Here is a 24281-nt window from a genome sequence, read left to right as displayed (position 1 = left end):
CAGCTGCAGTTCCCAGCATGCCCTTAGGGCAGGAGAGGGTGGTGCATCAGGCTGTTTCTCTTTCTGGATCCCTGGGCTCTTGGGGAAGGGGAAGGCAGGTGTCTGGGCTGTGGGGGGCCATGGCTGGGCTCTGGGGGGGAGAGGGTGCGGTTATCTGAGCCGGGGAGCCCCGCGGCTGGGATCTGTGGGGGAGGGTGTGCAGATATCTGGGCTGGAGGGGCCCTGTGGCTGGGCTCTGGGGGGGGAGGGGATGCGGGTATCTGGGCAAGGGGAACCCTGTGGCTGGGCTTTGGGGGGGAGGGGATTTGGGTGTATTGGTTGGAGGGCCATGGCTGGGCTCTGAGGGGTAGGAGTTGTGGGTGTCTGGCCACCTGGCTGGGCTCGGGGGGGGAGTGGGGGCAGAGAAACAGGAACTGGGTTGTCATAGGGGTTTCTTTAACTCTCTACTCCTGGGGGAATTTTTTGTGTGTATCTGTATAGTTACAGACAAACTTGTTGCCAGGTATTTTGAAATAAATTTGCAGAATTTTAAAATATTGTGTGCAGAATTTTTAACTTTTTGGTGCAGAATGCCCCCAGGAGTAAGGACCTTTTTTTTTCCTAGTGAAGATAAGGCCTAAGGAGAGTCTGGCTCCTAATAGCTGCAAACTGTGGACCCTTTTCCCCCTGTCATAGCCTTCTTATAGTGTGCTGGGAAATGGTCCCATCCCAGTTACCCAGACAGTTGCTGCAATTAGGACAAGTAGCTGTGATCTTTACTTTACTTTGGGGTTTAACCTTCTCCTTGTCCAGTGATCACTTTGCTCACCTCAGTTCTACTCAGTTGCTGACCACAGTTCTGCCACCCATTAAGCTCAAATGCTGAAGATCGGGGATGGGGTGGGTGATATTTAAAAGCTTGCCTTTCCTCTGGTCTGCAGGACTTGTCTATGCAGAGATTCAGGGCATGGCAAAATGGAGTGTACATCTACAGCAAACCTGCTTGCTGCACACTAACTACCCATGTGGCGACCCTTGCTCAGAGAGAATAAGAAAGAGAGGGGACTCCTCAAGGGGTGGGGGGCTGAGGACATAATAGGGGAAGGAATGATGGAGAGAACAGCAATAAACTGCTTAATGTTAGGGCAGCAATTATGTTATATGCTTGGATACTATGGTGATGATATTTTAAAGTTTTGACTACTAATCTAATGCTCCCCATTATGTAGTTTAAAAAAATTCCCACTTCATAGTTTGTATTCTTTCAGCTATGCCTCCTCAATTTGAAAGTGTGACGAAGATTGTCTTAATCCTATCCCATAAAACAAAATATAAAACGAATGCTCTGAAAATTAAAATATAGGAAAAATTGGAACTCTGCTTTACAGAGTTCTCAGAACTCACTGGGGTGACTCGGATGTCTGAAAGAGCTTTGGAAGAGGGAGGATTGTTCAAAAATTCTGAATTTATCAATAATTCTCTTTATGGCTCATTATGAGTCTCTCTTTATAACTTTTTTGTAAAGTTAGGCTATTTCTCCTCTTTATTTAAATAAAGTTTAGTATTCTTGCAGTACCTGGATGTAATCAGGTACTCTCTTGAACAACTCTTTAAATCCTATTAGGCCTGTTCTACAGGGTCGCACACTTTGTTGCTTTGGTGGGCTAAGCTCACTGACACACTAGGGGTTCTTTGCATCACTCCATTCCCTACACAAGCTCTTTGTGTGTTCCCGTCCTGTCCCCCTCTATTTCAGGGACTCCCTGCACCCCTTCTATCCTCTTCCTCATTTCAGGGACATTTTGCCCCCCCCCCCACCGCTCCCCCCTACACCAGGGGTTATTGTGCCCCATATTCCTCCTACTCCCATACTTGGGTCTGCCTACCAAGACCTCAGCGTGCCTCCCTTCTTCCCTCCCCCTCCCTTGCCAGTACTCTGTATGATCCCTGTGTCCCTGCCCATTGTCTCCCATTTCCCTCTCCACCATATGCCAGGGGCTTTGTATGCCCTCTATTTCCCCCTTCCCCTCCATGCCAGGTCCTTCATTCTCCTCTTCCATGTAAGGAGCTCTGTGTGCTCACCCTGTTTGCACCTTCTCCACCACCAGTATTGTTTCTTTCCATCTGGGGGATAAGTCATTCAGGCGGCCAACATTTTAAAATCTATTGGGACAGAGCTAAAATGAATGATGTTATGCTGGAAGATTTTTATGGCTGTCATCTGCTGGGTTCTTTAATCTGTAGACAGTAGCTGAAGCTAATTGGTCTCAGTGTATCCTCTAGTGGAATTGATCAGATGCTGCGTTCAAAAGTTATCACATCACAGACAGACAAATGAAAATATCAAAACCAGCAAAAATTATATACCCTGGGTTTCAATGTATTTATCACATTTCTTAGAAAAACAATCGTTCAAACCCAACTGGTAATTCTTTAACTATATACCTGTGCCACTGAACAGAATTTCTTAAAATGTCCAAAAGAAAATAGCCTTCTGAATGTATCACATCAATCTTTAACTCATCAGTTTAGTAAATGAAACAGCCGAGACAATAGGTAACAACATGCGAGTTTAGAGAACGTTTTTTGACAAACTACAGTTATCTTTAGAATGTTGTTAGTTAGCAAGCACAGAAAGCAGTCCTTGGGACTGCTACTTTGAAGTAGTCAACATTGCACAGGCCTGTCCTATTCTTAAAAGTTGGGTCAACATAACTACGTTGGTCAGGAGTGTGTGTTTTCACATGCCTGACTGACATACCTATGCTGACGCTAACTTCCAGTGTAGATGCAGGTAGGGTTGATGGAAGAACGCTTCTGTCAACACAGCTGCCATTGCTCAGGGAGGTGGTGTTCCTACACTGTGTAGGCTGCATCTACATACACCATTATGCTATGTCAATGTAGCTATGCCAGCATAGTCTACATAGTGTAGAAATAGTCTGTATAGTGTATTTACATCTTATTATAGACTCTCATGGATGCTGTATGAACCAAATTTGAAATGGCTGGTGAGGTACTGTCTGGTAAATGTTTTTTTTATTGTGAAAATCTTCTCTTTATTTTTAAAGTGGTATGTTTTGGCTGTCTTCCCTTGTAACTTGATTAATTTAGTATTGGTACTTGAAATTAGTTGTATTTCACATGTGGGGCTTCTTTCCATGATTTATATGGTTATAGATTTATTTCTAGTTTAGCTCTTGGAATTTCTCAATATTTTATTCACAACTGAACATGCATGGAATTTCTCTTTTGTAGAAAGATGGGTGAAAGGAGTAGGAGATCTTAATCTTTTTTGAAGGAAACTCCAGGATTTGTAGATCTACATAATGTGATTTTTTTAATAGCTCATTGACCATGGTAAAGTTTTTATTAGAACATTAAGTATCTGCAGTCTTGAATCTTGCAAAAAGTAGGGCCTTGTGGTATTGATCACAGTCAAAGAACCAAACCTGAAAAGCCAAAAGTTGTTGCTTTTTTTCCCCCCTTCAAATTTTATCTTAAAGGAAATCCTGTCCTCCAAATCACTTGCAACCCCTCTCAGCTTGGTACTGTCTGCAAACTTTATAAGTGTACTCTCTATGCCATTATCTAAATCATTAATGAAGATATTGACCAGAACCGGACCCAGAACTGATCCCCGTGGGACCCCACTCGTTATGCCCTTCCAACATGACTGTGAACCACTGATAACTACTCTCTGGGAACACTTTTCCAACCAGTTATGCACCCACCCTATAGCAGCTCCATCTAGGTTGTATTTTCCTAGTTTGCTTATGAGAAGGTCATGCGAGACAGTATCAAAAACTTTACTAAAGTTAAGATATACATCTACCATTATTGCTCTGATCATCTCATCCCTTCTCTTGAGTCCCTTTATTGGCTCTGTGCGTCTTTCTGCATAAATTTCAAACTCCTTGAACACACTTTTATGTCTTTTTGCAATTCTGTTTCTGCCTGTTATCATGGCTTTTCCCATTGCTTGCCAGGCCACTCACTGTGCTCTTCCCTTTTGTGCTACTGACCTCCATGCCTGTTATCTGCTCTTGAAATGCACAAAGAAATGTTGAATATTGCCATGAGATTGCAGTCACATACAATAGTAATAGCATAACAACTCCAGATATACCGTATTTTCCGGCGTATAAGACGACTGGGCGTATAAGACGACCCCCAACTTTTCCAGTTAAAATATAGAGTTTGGGATATACTCGCCGTATAAGACTACCCCTCTTCCAACGCACACCAAAAAAAAATTAAAAAAACATCAGATTTGATTTCAATATGGTAATTTTGCAAGATCTGAGAGGCAGAGAAGGAGGTACGGTAATAGGATACAAGGGCGGGCCAGACGGGTGAAAGAGGCGTGTTTTTCTGGGCACAGCGCCGCTCTCTCTCTTTTTTCCATACCCCGGGCGTCCCGGACGCCTGCAGCTTGCTCCGCCCTTCACTTACACCTTCCCGGTGAGGCGCCCCCTCACCTCGTCATCGGGCGGGGATGCGGCCGCGGCCGTTTTTGAGCTCCCCCCACCATATGCGGCGACCGCAGATTCTCCAGTCCGGCTCGGAAGTTTCAGCACCCGCCCTATAAGACGACACCCGGCGTATAAGACGACCCCCGACTTTTGAGAAGATTTTCCTGGGTTAAAAAGTAGTCTTATACGCCAGAAAATACAGTAGGTTTTACATTCTCCCCCTTAAAGGTTGCTGGTTAAATCACAGTCCCATGGAATGTTAAATTCTGCCGTTTGAATCAGTAAAAGAAAGTTGCTTCTTGGGGTTATGAAGGAAACAGTTGCTCTATTTAGCAGTGATTTCATCCATAAAGATTTCTGTGTATCTTATTTTACAAGAACTGGTAACTGGATAAAGAATGCCTAATTTGTTTAAATCTGTGAAGAGTCCATTTATTTTTGCCATCTTGCATATGTGTACATTATGTATTAATAATAAACCAAAGCACTAATAATAATTCCTGATGAAAAAAATCATGTAATAAATGGTATATGTATTGAAAAATTGTTATACAGAAAATATTGAAAAGATTTTAATGAATTTTCCTGTTTAGAATAAACAATTGTTCAATATCTCTTTTTGTGTTTAAAGATCTTGAAAACTGCCAGGTCCTTGGGGGAAAAAACTACATGACACTGCAACATGAGTGACAGTAAATGTGATAGTCAGTTTTACGGTGTTCAAGTCGCAGATTCCACATTCACTGTACTAAAACGGTACCAACAATTGAAGCCCATAGGATCTGGGGCTCAGGGCATTGTTTGGTGAGTAATGCAAACTTTATTTAAACACAAACAATTTTAAATACAAAGCAAACTGTGAACATACTCTTGGTATAATGAAAAGGTGAACTCTACATGTGCCAGAATATAAAATGTTGATTGTAATTAATACATTTATCTCTTGCTACAGGGTTATGAACTAAGCAGGTTCTACAATACCTGCTTGCTGTAGTTTCTAGTATTGAATTTTTGTTTTAGGAAACAAAATTTAAATTCTTAGATATCTGCATAAGTTGTTAAAATGGGTAGCAAATTTCCTTCTCATTAACCATTTTATTTTTATTTCTAGTTCTTACATTCCCCATGTAGTTATGATATTACAGTGTACATACAGTGTAAGGTATGACAATGAGATGGTGAGAGATTCTGGGTTTTACTCGTTTCTTCATCCTGGCCCCCTTTTTCCCCCCCCTTTTATTCCCAATCACTCCTATCCATTTCTAGGAGCCATCAATGCAGTGCCTTGCCATTAACTGGCAGGATGAGGCAAATCAATGTCATTGTCACTCCATGGATTAACCAGAAAGGGATGCTGTGTGAGGGGTTGGGCTGGCCGTCTCTTCCTTCCTCAACTATGTGTCCAGCCTCCACTGCCCCAGGATGTGCGAATCGTTAGTCTGATCCTGAACCTTAGTCTCTTGTATGGCACCACAGCACTGGGCCAGCTTAAAGGTAAAACTTTTCAAATGTTTTTTAGACTGCAGCTATCAGCTCTACCCAGATTACCTGTCAGGCCCATATTTTATTGGGCAAAACTTACTTGGTACTAGCAGGAATGTGTAGGTAACTGTAAAAGGATATTAGTGGTCAAGGGGGCAGAAAGGCATCACCAAGAATACCCTGGTATTGAGTTAGAATAACAGCCTGTTACACTTTAAACGTACACATTTTTTTTTATATTTTTCTACCGTTATATATGTATGTGAAACAAATTTATTTAATCTCTCCCATTTTCAATTGTTGTGGATGTATCTGAAATGCCATTGTTATGCTGGTAGGCAAGAAGTTTAAAAAAAAAAATTAAAATGGAAACTTTTATTCTTCTTTGAAATGTGTGTGTTTGAGTGAAGCATGTGTAGTCACTACATGTTAGATATTAGTGATTATGTTTGTTTGTTTGGTGTATGCAATCCTGTCGAGCCAAGCCAAGTTCTTATCGATGATGTTTAAGGCATGAAGACCTTCAGGAAATTGTCATTTAGCAATCCTCAACAATGTGTCATAGTTTGTGGCTGCCCACATTGACATAATGCACTGTCTCTAAAACAGTGATTAAGTAAACTTCAGTATAACATTTAAATTTTTTCAGATTAATGTATCTTTTTGTTAACTTTAATTTCTTTATATTAGTACCAGATGGCATGAGGAATTTAAGATGGAAATGACCACCCTTTTTTTTTTCTAAATATGGTGCATTTCTGATCTGTCCCACTTCCCTGCTGCTACAAACCAGAGTGCTCCCTCAAGGTGAAGTCCATTGCTGAGGTCGGGCTGTAGGGTGGGAGGAGGGATGATCTGATTTAATGGTTTGGTTTGAGAATTCTAGATTGAAGAGGAAGGGGAGGAATACAAATCAGAGGTACAGAATTTCTCATTTTCTTCTGAAAACTGTCTTCAAATTAAAGAAGCAGCCCCTAAAACTACATCTTGTAAAATATGTATGAAAACTTGCCAAAAATCAGCATTAATAATCCAGTGCTTTCAGTACAAAGACTATGCTCCCCTAACTGTTGTACTTCCAGTTTGCTAGCTGGAAAGTTGTAGCTTCCAGGAAGTAGGGTTTTTTTGCTTTTTTAAAAAGGGTTTTTTAGTTAATCATAAGGTTAATTTTAAAAAGACTTATTAGTCTGTCAAAATCCAGTTGAGCTCTGAATCATTGGTGGGGGGGATCCCCATTACTCAGTTCATCATTTTAACTACAGGAGATTTGGAGTTAGTTATTTCTTTAACAATATGAGAATAGGCGCAATGAGAGTTGCCCAGGTTTTACTAAGAACCAGTGTTAATACTGTTCCACTTTTCCTTTTGGTTGATCTTAATATGTGCATAAGAACATAAGAATGGCTGTACTGGGTCAGACCAAAGGTCCATCTAGCCCAATATCCTGTCTATCGACAGTGGCCAATGCCAGGTGCCCCAGAGGGAGTGAACCTAACAGGTAACGATCAAGTGATCTCTCTCCTGCCGTCCATCTCCACTCTCTGACAAACAGAGGCTAGGGACACCATTCCTTACCCATCGTGGCTAATAGCCATTAATGGACTTAACCTCCATGAATTTATCCAGTTCTCTTTTAAATGCTGTTACAGTCCTAGCCTTCACAACCTCCTCAGGTAAGGAGTTCCATAAGTTGACTGTGCGCTGTGTGAAGAAGAACTTCCTTTTATTTGTTTTAAACCTGCTGCCTATTAATTTCATTTGGTGACCCCTAGTTCTTGTATTATGGGAATAAGTAACTTTTCCTTATCTACTTTCTCCCCATAACTCATTATTTTATATACCTCTATCATATCCCCCCTTAGTCTCCTCTTTTCCAAGCTGAAAAGTCCTAGCCTCTTTAATCGCTCCTCGTATGGGACCCTCTCCAAACTGCTAATCATTTTAGTTGCCCTTCTGTGAACCTTTTCTAGTGCCAGTATATCTTTTTTGAGATGAGGAGACCACATCTGTATGCAGTATTCAAGATGTGGGCGTACCATCTATTTATATAAGGGCAATAATATATTCTCCGTCTTATTCTCTATCCCCTTTTTAATGATTCCTAACATCCGGTTTGCTTTTTTGACCGCCTCTGCACACTGCGTGGACATCTTCAGAGAACTATCCACGATGACTCCAAGATCTTTTTCCTGATTTGTTGTAGCTAAATTAGCCCCCATCATATTGTATGTATAGTTGGGGTTATTTTTTCCAATGTGCATTACTTTACATTTATCCACATTAAATTTCATTTGCCATTTTGTTGCCCAATCACTTAGTTTTGTGAGATCTTTTTGAAGTTCTTCACAGTCTGCTTTGGTCTTAACGATCTTGAGCAGTTTAGTATCATCTGCAAACTTTGCCACCTTACTTTTTACCACTTTCTCCAGATCATTTATGAATAAGTTGAATAGGATTGGTCCTAGGACTGACCCTTGGGGAACACCACTAGTTACCCCTCTCCATTCTGAGAATTTACCATTAATTCCTACCCTTTGTTCCCTGTCTTTTAACCAGTTCTTAGTCCATGAAAGGACCTTCCCTTTTATCCCATGACAACTTAATTTACATAAGAGCCTTTGGAGAGGGACCTTGTCAAAGGCTTTCTGGAAATCTAAGTACACCAAGTCCACTGGATCCCCCCTTGTCCACATCTTTGTTGACCCCTTCAAAGAACTCTAATAGATTAGTGAGACACGATTTCCCTTTAGAGAAACCATGTTGACTTTTGCCCAACAACTTATGTTCTTCTATGTGTCTGACAATTTTATTCTTTACTATTGTTTCAACTAATTTGCCCGGTACCGATGTTAGACTTACCAGTCTGTAATTGCCGGGATCACCTCTAGAGCCCTTTTTAAATATTGGTGTTACATTTAGCTATCTTCCAGTCGTTGGGTACAGAAGCAGATTTAAAGAACAGGTTACAAACCCTAGTTAATAGTTCGGTAATTTCACATTTGAGTTCTTTCAGAACTCTTGGGTGAATGCCATCTGGTCCCAGTGACTTGTTTAATGTTAAGTTTATCAATTAATTCCAAAACCTCCTCTCGTGACACTTCAATCTGTGACAGTTCCTCAGATTTGTCACCTACAAAAGCTGGTTCAGGTTTGGGAATCTCCCTAACATCCTCAGCCATGAAGACTGAAGCAAAGAATTCGTTTAGTTTCTCCGCAATGACTTTATCCTCTTTAAGCGCTCCTTTTGTATCTCTATCATCGAGGGGCCCTACTGGTTGTTTAGCAGGCTTCCTGCTTCTGATGTACTTAAAAAACATTTTGTTATTACCTTTTTGAGTTTTTGGCTAGCCGTTCTTCAAACTCTTCTTTGGCTTTTCTTTTTACATTTTTATACTTAATTTGGCAGTTTTTATGCTCCTTTCTATTTACCTCGCTAGGATTTGACTTCCACTTTTTTTAAAGGAAGTCTTTTTATCTCTTACTGTTTCTTTTACATGGTGGTTAAGCCACGGTGGCTCTTTTTTAGTTTTTTTACCGTGTTTCTTAATTTGGGGTATGCATTTAAGTTGGGCCTCTAGTATGGTGTTTTTAAAAAGCCCCCATGCAGCTTGCAGGGATTTCTAACAACTCAGTTAGATGTAGGTTTCATTTTCATTTTTAGAAGGTACACGCTATATATTTTTTAAAGTGATTTATTTTGAAAATTTTTCAGATTAGTTTTACAGCTATATCAAAAAATGAATGATTGTTCGGTTATTTCATTTATCAAAGATAATTGAAAGAGATATTATGAAGTCATTGGCAGGTGAACTATCTCCAGTTCAACAGGTTAATCGTAAATATTTGGAGGATTTTCTTGCCATGCTGTATTAGGAGGAGAACATCACCAGACAGACATTTAAATTGTTTTATTTAACTAAATCAACAACGTGATGTATTCTGGATTTTTTTCTTCAACAGCAAACATAATATTTTAACAAAACAAGCATATGAATTTTTGAATTTAGTTAAGCATTCAAGTTTTTTAAAATCAGGATTGTTTATGTTAATTGTTTTTAACTAAGATAGTTAAATGATTTAAAAAAAAAAAACAAAAAAAAAAACCCAAAAGTTAAATTGACTGTCAGCCAGGTCAACATGAAAAACTTAAAATAACTCAGTCGTCTTCACCTTCATTTTCCTGTTTGTTCATAATCTGGAAAAGAAAAACAAGCTTTCCTGCTTTTTCGGGTCCCAAACGATTTCTCAATTTGGAATGAATTAGTCCAAAGGAAGAAAATATTCTTTCTACACCGGCAGAAGAAGCTACTGCTGTTAAGTGATTATCACTCAGGGCCGGCTCTAGCTTTTTTGCTGCCCCAAGCAAAAAGCGCCGCCCCCCCAGGCCTCCCACCGAGCGCCGGGCTGCGCCGCCCCCCCCAGCCGAGCGCCGCCGGACCCCCCCCCCGCCGCGCGCCGGAGCCCATCCCCCCCTGCGCCGAGTGCCGCTGGACCCCCCCCCCCCCCCAGCGCCGAGCCCTGCGACGCCCCCCGCCGCCGGAGCCCGCCCCTGCCAAGTGCCGCCGGAACCTCCCTCCAGCGCCGTACCCACGCCGCACCCCTCCCCGAGCGCCAAGCCCCGCGCTGCCCCCCAGCGCCGAGCCCCACGCTGCCAGAGGCCGCCGCCGAGCGCCGCCGGAACCCCCTTCCGGCGCCGCGCCCACGCCGCCCCCCTCGCCGAGCCCTGCGCAACCGGAGCCCGCCCCCCCAGCACCGCGCCGCCGGAGCACCGCCCTCCCCCCGCGGAATGCCGCGCCGCGCTCCCCCCGCCGCCCCTTACCAGGTGCCGCCCCAAGCATGTGCTTGGGTGCCTGGTGCCTAGAGCCGGCCCTGTTATCACTTCAACAGTCTCTGAATCAAAGTGCTTAAGTGACTTCCACCAGTTCACTGGTGTGACTTTTTCCTTAAAAAAATCATCAGCAAAGATATATTTCTTGAATGGTTCACCCTTAGCTCTGAAGTTTATTATAGTTGGCATTATGGAGGGATGATTGCTGGATGTCCATGTCATAGCCAACTCCTCTTCTTCAGCAGTTAAGGTTTGACCCTGGGTACTGAGTATTGAGAATATTTGCAAGAAAATCAGCTGGAGATAGTGCTTGTCCCTTTTTTTTTTTTTTTTTTTTTTTTTTTTTTAATGCTTGTAATTTAACTCTCTCATTGTATATTTATCTTTTTATGCTCTCACTCAGTTCCTTCCAAATTTCAACGGCGTTAGCAATAAAACAGCTCTTTTCCTGCATTTTGTTCAAGGCTACAGAAATAGGCTTCACGGTACTCAGCATGTGTTCAACATTTCTCGTAAGCCCAATGTTAAGAACTTTGGCTGTGACAGTGCCATCTATTTTTTTTTCAGTTTTGTTCACAGTCATCAGATTAGGCCCGTTCTTGATATAGTGCTCAAAACAGTCCACTAATGAGTTCCATCGCAGAGAGAGTTAGCTTGGTTCCTCCCACTTTTTTTTCAGAGCAGCTTCTGCATAGTGGTTGTTATGGAAGTATTTTGCAATTACAGCAACATTAGCTTTTATTTCTGGAAGTCTGAAGTCTTTGGCTAAGAGGTGCATCAAATGACCACTGCAACCGTATGTTATTAGCTTGGGATTCTCTTCGCTCTCTTCTAAATTTCTTCTAATCTTGGATACATTGTCTGTGACCAAGTTGCATACTAAACTCTTGAATTCTCTCTCTTTTCCCCCCCCCCCACCCACCCCCCCAGTTTGTTATAGCTTGTAGAGGAGTGGACCCACCCCTGCGGCACCTCCTGCTGGTGACTTCTGGGAATTAGCTCATTCCAGCTCCGGAGTGCCCTCTGCAGGCCGGTGATCCGCCTGTCCTCTGGCCCCCATGTCCCTCCCGGACCTTGTGCCCTTGTACCTGGGGTGTTGCTCCCTAGCAGTAACCCCTCAGTCTTAGGGTCTCCCCTTCCTGGGGAACCCCCACCCACTATTCCCGACCTTGCCTCAGTATAAGCCTACTACCAGTCATCGTCTAGCCCCAGGCCCTGGGGCAGACTGCAGTATCAGCCTACTCATCACTGGCAAGGCTGGTTTGGACCTGCTGCCTTTGCCTAACCCTGGGTTGCCCTCTGCAACCCCCAGTACCTTTTAGCCCAATGCTAGGCCGCAGCCTGGGGCTTTCCAGGCTGGAGCTCCCCAGCTCCTCTGCCTTTCCCCAGCCCTGCTCCACTCATGTACCCAGTTTCTAGCTTCTTGCAACCAGGCCCTTCTCTCTCTGAGCGCAGAGAGAGACTGTGTCCTTGCTCCTGGCTGCCAGCCTTTATAGGGCCAGCTGGGCCCTGATTAGGGCGTGGCCCAGCTGCGGCTGCTTCCTCCCAATCAGCCCAGGCGTCTTGCCCTTCCACAGCCCTCCTCTAGGGCTGTTTTAAACCCCTCAGGGCAGGAGCGGGTAACCACCCCGCTACACAGCTTTTACTCCTACTTCTTGTAAGTATTCTGCTGTGTGCGCATTTCCTGGTGTATCAATTGTTTCTATAAGGAAGACATTCCCTTCTTCTGTTGTCATACAAGCACATACAACAGGATCATTGTGGACATTGCTCCACCCATCAAGACTCAGGTTAACAATTTCACCCTCTAGACCTTTTACATACTGCTCAATTTCTCTTTCATACACTTTATCCAGCAATTTGCCTGCGACGTCTGCTCTGTTGGGTGGACTGTATCCTGGTCTTAATGACTGAGCCATGTTAATGAAGTGTGGGTTCTCAATCATACGAAAAGGAGAGTTTGTTGCATTAACAAACCAAGCAATTTTTCATCAATTACCTCTTTTTGTAATCTGCTGGTTCTTATCGCAAACTTATCTATGGTTGTTTCTGGATGATGGAGATTTTTTTTTTTTTTTCTTTTTGCTACAGGTGATATACTGTGGCTATGTGACATACATGATGTGACTGAAACACTATCATTGGCAGATAACTCTGAAACTATAGAAAATGATGGTGATCTTGAAGGTGGATAGTCTTCAGAATCCTGAATGTTGAGGATGGATTCTCCTAACAAAATAAGTCAATGCAGTTATTTAATTATTATTATCATACTGCTCATTTAGTATTACTCATTGCATTCACTGACACTCAGTACTTCTTTAAAGGTGAAATTGTAAAAGGAGAATCTGCCCATTTCAGCTATTTATTTTTTATCACAACTGCATCTAAAATAATAGTACCATAGAGTAACAACTATATTTTTTGCTCAAACAAGAGAATTCAAGAATTCAAGAATCCAGAAGGAAGACAGGCAGTCCTTAAGAAAGAAGTATGAAATAAAAAAGTTTACCAACCTGAAGATCCTGCATGTTCAGACATGTTCCTTTCATCATCTTCAACGCAGCTTCCTCCTAAGAAGGAACACTTCTCATGATGTTGTTTCATTCGGGCAACCAGGCCTTGCATTTCTTTGTTGCATTGTTTGCATTTTGCATGCATGGCTGTCTTACCCCCAGATAGAGGAACTTCATTAAAATATTCCCAAACTGGGTCTCTTTTATGGCCTGCTGCCATTATAGGTTTTCCCTTCTAGTGAGAGAATTGTATGGTAGATCTCAAATCAATTAAGGCTACACTCTGAAAGACCTGAAGACTTCTGGAATATGCTGCTCAAACAGTTTCACTTTTGTTTCTAGTGTATATCCCTCCCTTCTCACATTTATCTCAAGACTTCTTCTTGTCCATATCTATTCCGCCCCTAACAATCTTCTATTCATTGAACTTTTTGAAACTTTGCACTTTTAGAGAGAGGTAGGGGATTGACCCTGTGTACACAATTTTGCAGAGGGACAGTAGGGTTGAGGTCTGTTATTTCTCTCCTCCATATATTAAATATTTATTTAAAAACCTTTTTGCTGTTAACAAGCATGTTACCTCTGGAGACACAAATCCACAGTTTGAGAACTGCAAAACTAAGCATCTTTGATGGTATCTTCTAGATTGAGCACTGAGTCCCATTGGGTAGATAGAAAGATTAACTTAAATAATCTATACACAAGCCTGTGGAACCCCATAAGATTGGGTCCCTAATCCATGAACTGTTGGAACTCATTTACAAAACTTTTCTTAAACATTACATGAATATATTGTCTCGTACTATAAAATTAGAATTTATAATCCCTATTCCATGATGAGATATGAGCTATAATGTATCTTAATTAAAACTATCTTTAGATAGGTTTTTTCCTCAAAAAGCATTTTATCAAAAAAATCTAATTTAAATAAAAAATCTGTTGTTGTTTTTTTAATTTAATTTTTTTTAATTGATTTTTTCCACCCTGTTTCCTATAGACTTTGATTTCTTTCCTGGCTCTCTTCTGTCTTCAAGCTCCCACCTCCCCCATGGACTCCCTAATTTTCCCTGTATAGTTTCTTCCCTATTCCAAAAATATTCCTATATCAGGCTCCTTCAAGCAGCCAAGCCATGATCTTGAGGATCCTGCTTTTTTTCATTTCTGAGATGTAGGCTGTGCCAATGTCTGTACTAGAGGAAACATTTCAAAATGACACATTGAATGTTTTGAAACAGTATTACAAAAAGAGATGGCATAGATATCTTAAGATTTAAACATATAGGTTCCTAAGATTAAACTACTATGGGAGCCAAGTGATTTATTCTTGAAGAGATGCTTTACTGAGAGTAATCGCAAGGAATGTAATGCAATAGCTTACTGTATATAGTTTCTTTCTTTCCAGTACCCTTCACAGACTAGTTGAGAGCAAAGGCACAGTGCCTAATTAATGGTGAAGATGAAAAGTCAACTATCTGTCCTTTACAAATATAGACAAGAACTATTCTTGCCCAGTAATAATCAGAGCAACACAATAACAAATAGCACTTGACCTAAGGGTTTGTGTTGCTGCTTGTAAACTTTTTTGGAAAGGAGAGAAAAGAGTCAAAGGGGTGAAATTGGCAGTGTACGAATTACTTATAGCCCACTGTAGTTCAAATAGATATACTCTGTCTACTAAAAAAGAAATAACTTGGTTACCACAGCAATGAGCATTGTATAAATGCCTAGACAGAGAGATAGGTAAGAGTAGGGGCGGGGAGGAAGTTAAATCCTTGGCTCTTTCAGATATGTATGTATTTTATATAAGGGCAGAAACTGGTATTTTGAATTTCTTGTGTACAGGGATGTAAATTAATAAAAGTCAGGGTACATTTTGTTCAATCTGCCAAATGTCACTTCTTAAAATTATTGTATTTCCTGATGCAACTCTGATCATAATTATTAGTGATGTATTGTCTGTCACATGGTATTGTAAGTGCATTCTTAGTCTACGTTATGGTTTACTGTTCAAGCAGAATGCTATAGAAAACCACTATTGCTAGTGGTGAATGCCCTAAACGATCTTTCATCTGAATTAGAATTGTGAAGAATTCACACAGGTGGATGTTTTTAATCTCAAACACCTGTAAGAGAATCACTGTGTGATATAGGATGTTGAAAGAATATCTCGTTCAGATGGAAGGAAACTTATTTAATAGACTTCCCATTATTAGCCCAGGTGATAAGGAAAATTAAGCAGATTTTGGCAAAATAAACCAACTTCTATAAAATGTTGTACCTGTAGCAGTTTTCATCTAGATGTCTGTCTTTTTTCCCTTCCAATGACTCCTTCTAAAACTAGTTTCAGAGTAGCAGCTGTGTTAGTCTGTATCCGCAAAAAGAAGAACAGGAGTACTTGTGGCACCTTAGAGACTAATAAATTTATTAGAGCATAAGCTTTCGTGGACTACAGCCCACTTCTTCGGATGCTCTAATAAATTTGTTAGTCTCTAAGGTGCCACAAGTACTCCTGTTCTTCTAAAATAAAGAGACTTCTTGCTCAATGGTCTGAAAGGTTATATGATGCTTCTCACCATAAACAAATAATGAATTATAGAGCATTTGAAAATGAGTACTTGATTATGGTATAGGCCTTTTGGCTTTTTTTAAAAGTGTCCTTTTGTAATACTACTAAGTATTAGAGTTCTTGGTTTCCCTTATCATATTACAGTTTCAAACTTGCTTTCATACTGGTTAAACAATCATAAAACCTTTAAATTAATTTCTTTCTGTTTGTAGCAGCCGACCAGGTTTCTTTCCTTAGCCTGTATGTACAGCATACACAACTTAATTTGAAATGTTGTCAAGGCCCCTCCTGTAGATCAGCGAACATGGAATGAGTGAAAGTTGTGGCTACTGACTTGCTTGTATCCCTACCGAGAGAGTTTGTCAGATTTGTCACCTGATCTCTGACTTCTGGAATAAAAATGAGGACTTTATTCCCCTTAAAATCATGCATGTATGCATTGCTGTTGGGGCAGTATATCTACTTGTGACTGAACTTGATACTCCTGGGGGAATTCGGTGCCAAAAAATTAAAAATCTGCAAAATTCTGTATATTTTGTCAAAATAACACACTATAATCATGCCAGTTTCAATTATTTTGGTAGTTTATTTAAAAATACCTGTCAGCAGCTATATCTGTAACAATACAGACAACAAAAATTTCCACCCGGAGTAAAGTTAAAGAAACCCCTACAATAACCCAGTTCCTGTTTGTCTGCCCTACCCACACCCCTTGCCCCGTGGAACCCTGCTGTGGGGCGGCCCCCAGACCAGACATCTGCATCCCCTCCCCCTCAGAGCCCAGGAATCCAGAGGGAGAAACTGTCTGTTGTTGGGTCCTGGGCTTGTACGGAGTTTCCTGCACACCGCCTCTTTTCTGCGAGGTTGGCTGGGAACCACAGCTGTCTGGAACTCTCCAGTTCCCCCTCCTCCCTCCGCAGCTTCTTCTAATTGCAAGCTGGGAAGCTGCACTCCGCTGGGTCCAGTGGCCTCTAGCAGTGGCCAGCAGCTCTGCAGTGCAAATTCTGCAGTGAAAAAGGAAATTGTGTGCAGATCATTAATTCTTAAATTCTGCATTGCACAGTGGTGCAGAATTCCCCCAAGAGTAATTTGAGAATCATCAACCACTGTTTCATCCAAGCACACTTGTTTATTAAGTATCAGAGGGGTATCCATGTTAATCTGTATCCACAAAAACAATGAGAAGTCCAGTGGCACCTTAAAGACTAACAGATTTATTTGGGCATAAGGTTTCGTGGATAAAAAACCCACTTCTTCAAATAAATGGAGTGAAAATTACAGATACAGGCATAACTATACTGGCACATGAAGAGAGTTACCTTACAAGTGGAGAACCAGTGTTGACAAGGCCAATTCAGTCAGGGTGGATGTGGTCCACTCCCAGTAACGCAAAACCTACTGACCGCTATACTTACCTACATGCCTCCAGCTTCCATCCAGGATACATCAAGGATCCACTATCTACAGCCAAGCCCTTAGATACAATTGCATTTGCTCCAATCCCTCAGACAGAGACAAATACCTACAAGATCTTTATCAAGCATTCTTAAAACTACAATACCCACCTGGGGAAGTGAGGAAACAGATTGACAGAGTGAGACAGGTCCTAGAAGTCACCTACTACAGGATTGGCCCAACAAGGAAAATAACACCACTGGCCATCCTGTACAGCCCCCCCACCTAAAACCTCTCTAGCACATCATCAACGATCTACAGCTTATCCTGGAAAACGATCCCTCACTCTCACAGACTTTGGGAGGCAGGCCAGTCCTCGCTTACAGACAGCCCCCCAAACCTGAAGCAAATACACCTCTACCCCGATATAACGTGAATTCGGATATAACACGGTAAAGCAGCGGGGAGCCCTGGGCCCTTTAAAGCACCATCCGAGCCCCGCTGCTTTACCGCGTTATATCCAAATTCGTGTGGAGCCCCGGGCTGGAGCCTTTGGCCCTTTAAATCACTGCCCGAGCCCAGCTGCCGGAAATTTAAAGGGCCTGGTGCTCCTCGTAAGTCATGTGCCCCAGCCCCATAATCATTTTCGTTGTCCTCTGCTGGACTCTCTCCAATTTGTCCATATACCTTCTGTAGTTGGGGGGCCAAAACTGGACGCAATACTCCAGGTGTGGCCTCACCAGTGGATTCTGCTGCTGGAGGCGATTTAAAGGGCCTGGGGCTCTCCGCAGTGGCTGGAGCACCAGGCCCTTTAAATCACCGCCGGGGAAGCCGATCCAGTCCAGCACGGCCGGTATGCCGTACTGGATCATACCCAATATAACGTGGTCTCATCTATAAGGTGGTGAGATTTTTTTTGGCTCCCGAGGACCGCATTATATCTGGGTAGAGTTGTACTCAACAGCAACTATACACCACACCACAGAAACACTAACCCAGGAGCCAATCCCCGTAACAGACCCCATTGCCTACTCTGTCCCCATATCTACTCTAGCGACATCATCATAGGACCCAACCACATCAGCCATACCATCAGGGGTTCATTCACCTGCACGTCTAATAATGTGATATATGCCATCATGTGCCAGCAATGCCCCTCTGCCATGGACATTTGCCAAACCGGACAGTCTCTATGTAAAAGAATAAATGGACACAAATCAGACATCAGTAATGGTAACATACAAAAGCCAGTAGGAGAACACTTCAAGCTCCCTGGACATTCAATTTTAAAGTAGCCATCCTTCAACAAAAAAAAGTCAAAAACAGACTTCAAAGAGAAACCGCAGAGCTACAATTCATTTTCAAACTTAGCACCATTAATTTGGGCTTGAATAGGGGCTGGGAGTGGCTGGCTCACTTCAAAAGCAATTTTCCCTCTCTTGGTATTGACGTCTCCTCATCAGTTATTGGGAGTGGACCACATCCACCCTGACTGAATTGGCCTTGTCAACACTGGTTCTCCACTTGTAAGGTAACTCCCTTCTTTTCATGTGCCAGTATATTTATGCCTGTATCTGTAATTTTCACTTTATGCATCTGAAGAAGTGGATTTTTTTTACCCACGAAAACTTATGCCCAAATAAATCTGTTAGTCTTTAAAGTGCCACCGGACTCCTACTTGTTTACTAAGAGAATTTGATATTTTGTACTGATTCACAGAGTTAATATGTATAGCACTTTCTACATACTAATACAGTGTTATCTTGATTGGGTAAATATTGAAAAATGTCCACTTATTCATGCTGGCTGGGCGAAAAATACTATTTTAAAAACATCTGTTCAGTTGCCTTCCTCCCCTTATGTATTCTATTTTACATATTCAAGCTTTGGCTCAGTGAACAATTGAAAATTACCTGATAATGGTGACTTCTTTAAACAAAGCAGTTATGTAAAATAGGTAACTGCTAGTAGACTCTAAGTTTAGGTTAGAAATGTGTGTTAATTAGAATCTGGGCACATAATCATGTCACCTCTACTCTTGAACAGTACTGCTTTCCCTGTAGGATTTAATGTAGGATCCCTGCAGTGATTTAATGTTGACAGAGTATGTTCTATTTTATTTCAATATTGAAGCTACCAAAGGGAAGACTATTGTGCGGGAGTACAGTGATATTCTGGTGTTCTTCAGTCTACTGCTATGTGTGCCCTAAAGAGGAAGAAGTAAAGAGAAGCTGCTCACAAATAACTTCAAAAATATTTGAAAAATATGTGGCAGAGCAGAACATCCATTGGCACTAACTGAGCAGCCAAAATAGAGCTTGGATCATATACGCTCAGAATTAGATACTTGTGGCTATTGAAAACAAATTTGAAACTCCCCTGCAAAACTTGTTCATATAAATGGAGGCAGAAGGTCGCTAAGAAAAATTAAAGCTCTTGAGATAAAAGCAAATCTAGTTGCCTATCTTTTAACTGGAAACTTTCTTCCTAAAATCGGTGAATCCTGTTATTGGGTCTGTGGGTTGGAGTGCCCTTCTCCCAATAAATCATAAAACTAGAGAATACTGAAGGACTCAATTAGTAATATTAATTAACTTATTTGTCATATTCTGCAAGCTTCAAATATGTCTTAAACTGCATACCTATAAGGTTCTCAGTGTCCAGAGCCCTGGTGTTAGCTTGGGAAGTGATGCACTAAGGTATTTGGATTTAAAGTGAAGACTTTAGTAGTGCATAGTTAATATTTGGAACAGAAGTGCATCTACCCTAAAAGTAGTGCCAGCAGCACTGTGTGAAAAACTCATTTAACCCAAATTAACCATCAGAGAAACTTTTTATTTCAAGTATGGTTAATACAACTTAAAGTTGGATTTTACCCAAAACGCTGGTATTAGTGCCCCCTATCTTGGAGAAGGTACTATTGAAATTTTCAGTAAATGCAGAGGGCTTCTGTTTTATACTTCAGTCATCACTGGTAAAGGATATGCAGGTTCCGTTTTGTTTGTGTGTGAACAGAGCCGAGAAGAAATGAATATGACCAGGTTTGTGGATATGCATGGTTTCAAGCCTTGATTTCTTCTTGTTCCCCCAAAAGATTTGCACTTACGATGTTTCTTTCAAAATTTCAGTGCTGCATTTGATACAGTCCTTGGGATAAATGTTGCAGTAAAGAAGCTGAGTCGTCCTTTTCAGAACCAAACTCATGCAAAAAGAGCTTACAGGGAGCTTGTTCTTTTAAAATGTGTCAATCACAAAAACGTAAGTGTATTTTTCTTAAGAATTTAATTTATTTTCAAATAGTGCTCCTACTAATAGTAAACAAGAGTGCATAAAAGTAAGCCTTAATTATGGAAAGGTCAAAACTGGTTAAGTGTGGGTCAGAATTGGTAAATTATTGTAGATAGCAAAGACTATTATGAAAGTTTTGACTCTTCTCAAGTATTTGAAATGTAAAACAATGAAAGAGTGCTGGAACTTTGGTAACATATATTAATGTGTCTAATATTAAACAAGAACATTTTTTAGTTAGACCCAATCTATATTTGGGTTTATGGGTGGAGTGGGTGCTTTGTTTCCTTTGAGGTGGGGAGGGGAATGAGGGTTTTGAATCAATGCAGCTGCATTAGTAGAACCTCCCAGTTTAGGTACGGCACCAGTGTAAAACTGGGTTGCTGCAATGCAGTTTATCCCAGTAAGTCATACTAGCACCAACGCTATCTTACAGTGTTTCGGTGTGGGATTGCACATCAGTGTAGTACACCATTGTAAGTTTCCCTGGTGTAAGCAAGAAGGCTTTTACTGGCCCCCATCTTTCAGTCTGTTGGTTCAAAAAAACAAACAAACAGAAAAACAAACCTAAACAAAAAAAACAACCTGTGCTCAAGGGTAAACTTTGAGACAGAATCATAGTTTGACAGTACTTGCCTATTAGCAATAGTGAGATGGTATTATGCTGCTGCTGCTAGCTTATCTGAATAATATGGAAGATATGTTACGTTTTACTTGATTGAACTTGACAATGCTTTGAAAACATAAAGCATCATACTGGTGCAAGTACTAAGTATCCTAATTACAAGAATACCAGGATATGAATACCAGGATCATGAAACTTTTAAAGGATTTTGAGAACTATTTCCAGAAACATAAGGCATGTCTACACAGCAACTAGACACATGTGGTTGGTCCATGCCAGCTGACTTAGGCTCATGGAGCTCCTGCTGCAGGGCTGTTTAATTGCTGTGTAGACTTCCGAGTTTAGGCTGCAGCCCAAGCTCTGGGACCCTTGCAGGGACTACACAGCAATGAAACATCTCTGCACCCCAAGCCCTGAAAGTCCAAGTCAGCTGGCATGGGCCAGCTCTGGGATTTTCTTTGCTGTGTAGATATATCCATAGAGCAAACAGGTTGATGGGGCATCTCTGTCTGTGTACTATTTGGAAGCCATTTTTCTAAGGATAGAAAATACTTGCTCACCACTTTTTCCTCTCAAATATCAGAATTTTTGAGTGATCACCAAGCTATTATTCTAGGCACAACATTTTAGGTTTTATTTGGTGTGTGGGTGGGAGGGGAAGTGGTTTCATGTAACTTAAATGTGACCTTTTAAAAAAATGTACAGGATCTCTGGTGATATACTTCAACACAGATGCTGCAGTATTGTACTTGTCCATGTGAAATATGTTAGTAACAAACCAGTCTAGTTTCGCTGTCGAAGTTGAGTGGCAAAGTAAATCAGCAGTGTAAAGAGAGAGAAACTGAGTTTTTGTATTTGTTTTAATAACCACATTGTCTTGCTCTTCATTTAGTGTGTAAAAATTCATATATTTAAGGTTTCTTCATGTTTTATTTTTCTTTATAGATAATTAGTTTGTTAAATGTATTCACACCACAGAAGTCACTGGAAGAATTTCAAGATGTGTAAGTACTGTAGTTCTTAAATTTTTCTTGGTAAACATTGTCCTGAATTTAGAGGCATATTCTATGCTTTCTTACAACTTTTCTGGCCATGAAAAAAATATGGTACTGAGGATAGAATCTCTGGCCTGTAATTAATCTTTAAATGTTACAGTGAGCTCCTTGAGAAAATCTATAACTAAAGTTGTTGTGGTATGTGTGTAGTAATAGAAAATAATGGGAAAAGGTAAGTATTCCTTTTACTTTTCATCAGCCCTCCGCTACCTTTACTGACTACACATGGATCTGTAATTATCACAGCTGTTTTCCTTTAGATAGAATGACAGTCAAATAAGTCAATTCAAGACAATAACTCAATGTGGATAACCTGACATGCTTTTCTGAGATTGAGCCCATCAGAATCACAATACCTCCATCCTTAATTACAAGCTGACTATATTTCTTAACCTAGATCTTGTATGTGGTGGTAAGAGATCTGTCGAAGTATTCATGAGGCTCCAATCACTGTGTTATATAGGTGCTAATGTGTGTGTTGTTGCAGCTTTGGAATGGATTTATTTGATGAATGGCATAAAAAAGGGGTCGCATATTAACTTGGAAATTAATCACTGCTCTTTATTTCACAAAACGCTTTCCCTAATTTTGTTGATGTTAAGTCAGTACACAGTGAAAGGAAATCTCAATGTGACATGTTTATTTCTTCATCCTATCTGTAACTTCTGTGTAAATTTCATCTGTACCTAGGTTACATTAAGAGACACAACATCAACTACCAGTCCTGCTCTTAAATTTTGTTTGGTAGAATTGATGGTTTTAATGGATTTCCACTCTCTTGTGAGAGTATATGTTCATTTTTATTCAAACTTTTACTGTTTTTAGATCATTGTTTTAAATAAGTTAAATTATGACATTCAGTATTTTTGCCTTTTACTGACATTCCAACACTCATTTTTCAGTGACTTGCATGGGATCCTATTTAAAAATATGTTCTGATGTTAGTTATAAAATACCTGAGATGAAAAAAAATGTTTGTTTGTTTTTATTCCTTATACTGTAGGTATTTGGTTATGGAACTGATGGATGCTAACTTGTGCCAGGTTATTCATATGGAGTTGGATCATGAAAGAATGTCCTACCTTCTCTACCAGATGTTGTGTGGTATCAAACATCTCCATTCAGCTGGTATTATCCACAGAGTAGGTAGTGTTTTGATAGTGACATTGACAACAAGCATCTTTAAGGTGGCATTTATATGAAATTTGTTTTTGCTGGTTATCTTGTAAATCAGTATTCCATTTCATATTCATATTGTTAATAGTAATGTGAAAACCATATCTGGTTCACGGACAGACAGACAGATATAAGTGATAAATGAAACTCCAAAAAACAAACTAGTTCTGAAGATGGTAAAAGGGCATTTTCTGCAGTTTTTTGTGTTAAATGAGACTAAATATAAACACAAATTAGGGAAAAATATAAAATACAAGATATTAGTATTAATAGGTGATGGAATGTGAGTAAGGATGCTCCAAGAACCTTATGGTTAAAGCAAGGGAATAATTTGTATTAAAATGAAGTCTTTTAAACAATTATGTACGACAATAATATTAATACTCAAGGTAAAATCGTTAAGTGGTTGCTCAAAATTTCAAAGCCCTGCACAGCTGACATCCTGCAGCTCTGTTGGGCCTATTTGCTGTCCCAATCTGCATGACTGATCCTGCTCCTTTGTGGGTTCCAGTTCCTTTTATTCTTGCCTTTTAATTTCTTCCATGCAATCATGTGCCTGGAACTTCTTGCCTTCACCCTTTCCTCCTTCAAGTTCCTTGTTAAAACACAATAAAGAAAGTTTATAAACTCTAGAATGGAACACAAAATTCCCTAATCTCACTGTTTCTCTGCTGTCAACAAATATCTGTGAAACCCACTAGCAAAGTATCCCATCCCTCTCTCGTGCTGGTCCACATAGAGAATGACAACTTACTGGTGGTATTGATTACTCCATTACCCCCATTGGTAGAGGTCTCAGCAGTAGAGATCTAAAGGCTCCAACCCTGCTGATGACCCATGTGGGTGACGGTATGATATCACATGCTGGACTTTCTGTCTTTTCAATTTGACTTCAA

General features: G+C 40.7%; 1 protein-coding gene across 8 annotated transcripts in view; it reads left to right on the top strand.

The window, feature by feature from the left end:
- The window catches only part of MAPK9 (mitogen-activated protein kinase 9), a 58033-nt gene that overhangs the window by 4292 nt on the left and 29460 nt on the right, over window positions 1-24281 (top strand). For all 8 annotated transcript variants that reach the window (XR_508523.4, XR_010589926.1, XR_010589925.1 and 5 more), the window contains exons 2-5: window positions 5086-5258; window positions 20370-20499; window positions 22100-22158; window positions 23213-23351. Coding sequence is in view for 4 of the 8 variants with exons in the window: in XM_065555085.1 (XP_065411157.1) it covers window positions 5137-5258; window positions 20370-20499; window positions 22100-22158; window positions 23213-23351 (450 nt within the window). In the remaining 4 variants the exon portion in view is untranslated. The remainder of the gene's footprint in view (window positions 1-5085; window positions 5259-20369; window positions 20500-22099; window positions 22159-23212; window positions 23352-24281) is intronic.

Source organism: Chrysemys picta, chromosome 8 (genome assembly GCF_011386835.1).
Source record: "Chrysemys picta bellii isolate R12L10 chromosome 8, ASM1138683v2, whole genome shotgun sequence".
Classification (NCBI taxonomy): domain Eukaryota; kingdom Metazoa; phylum Chordata; order Testudines; family Emydidae; genus Chrysemys; species Chrysemys picta.
The sequence above is the reverse complement of the archived record's forward strand: the minus strand, read 5'-3'. Positions and strand labels throughout refer to the sequence as shown.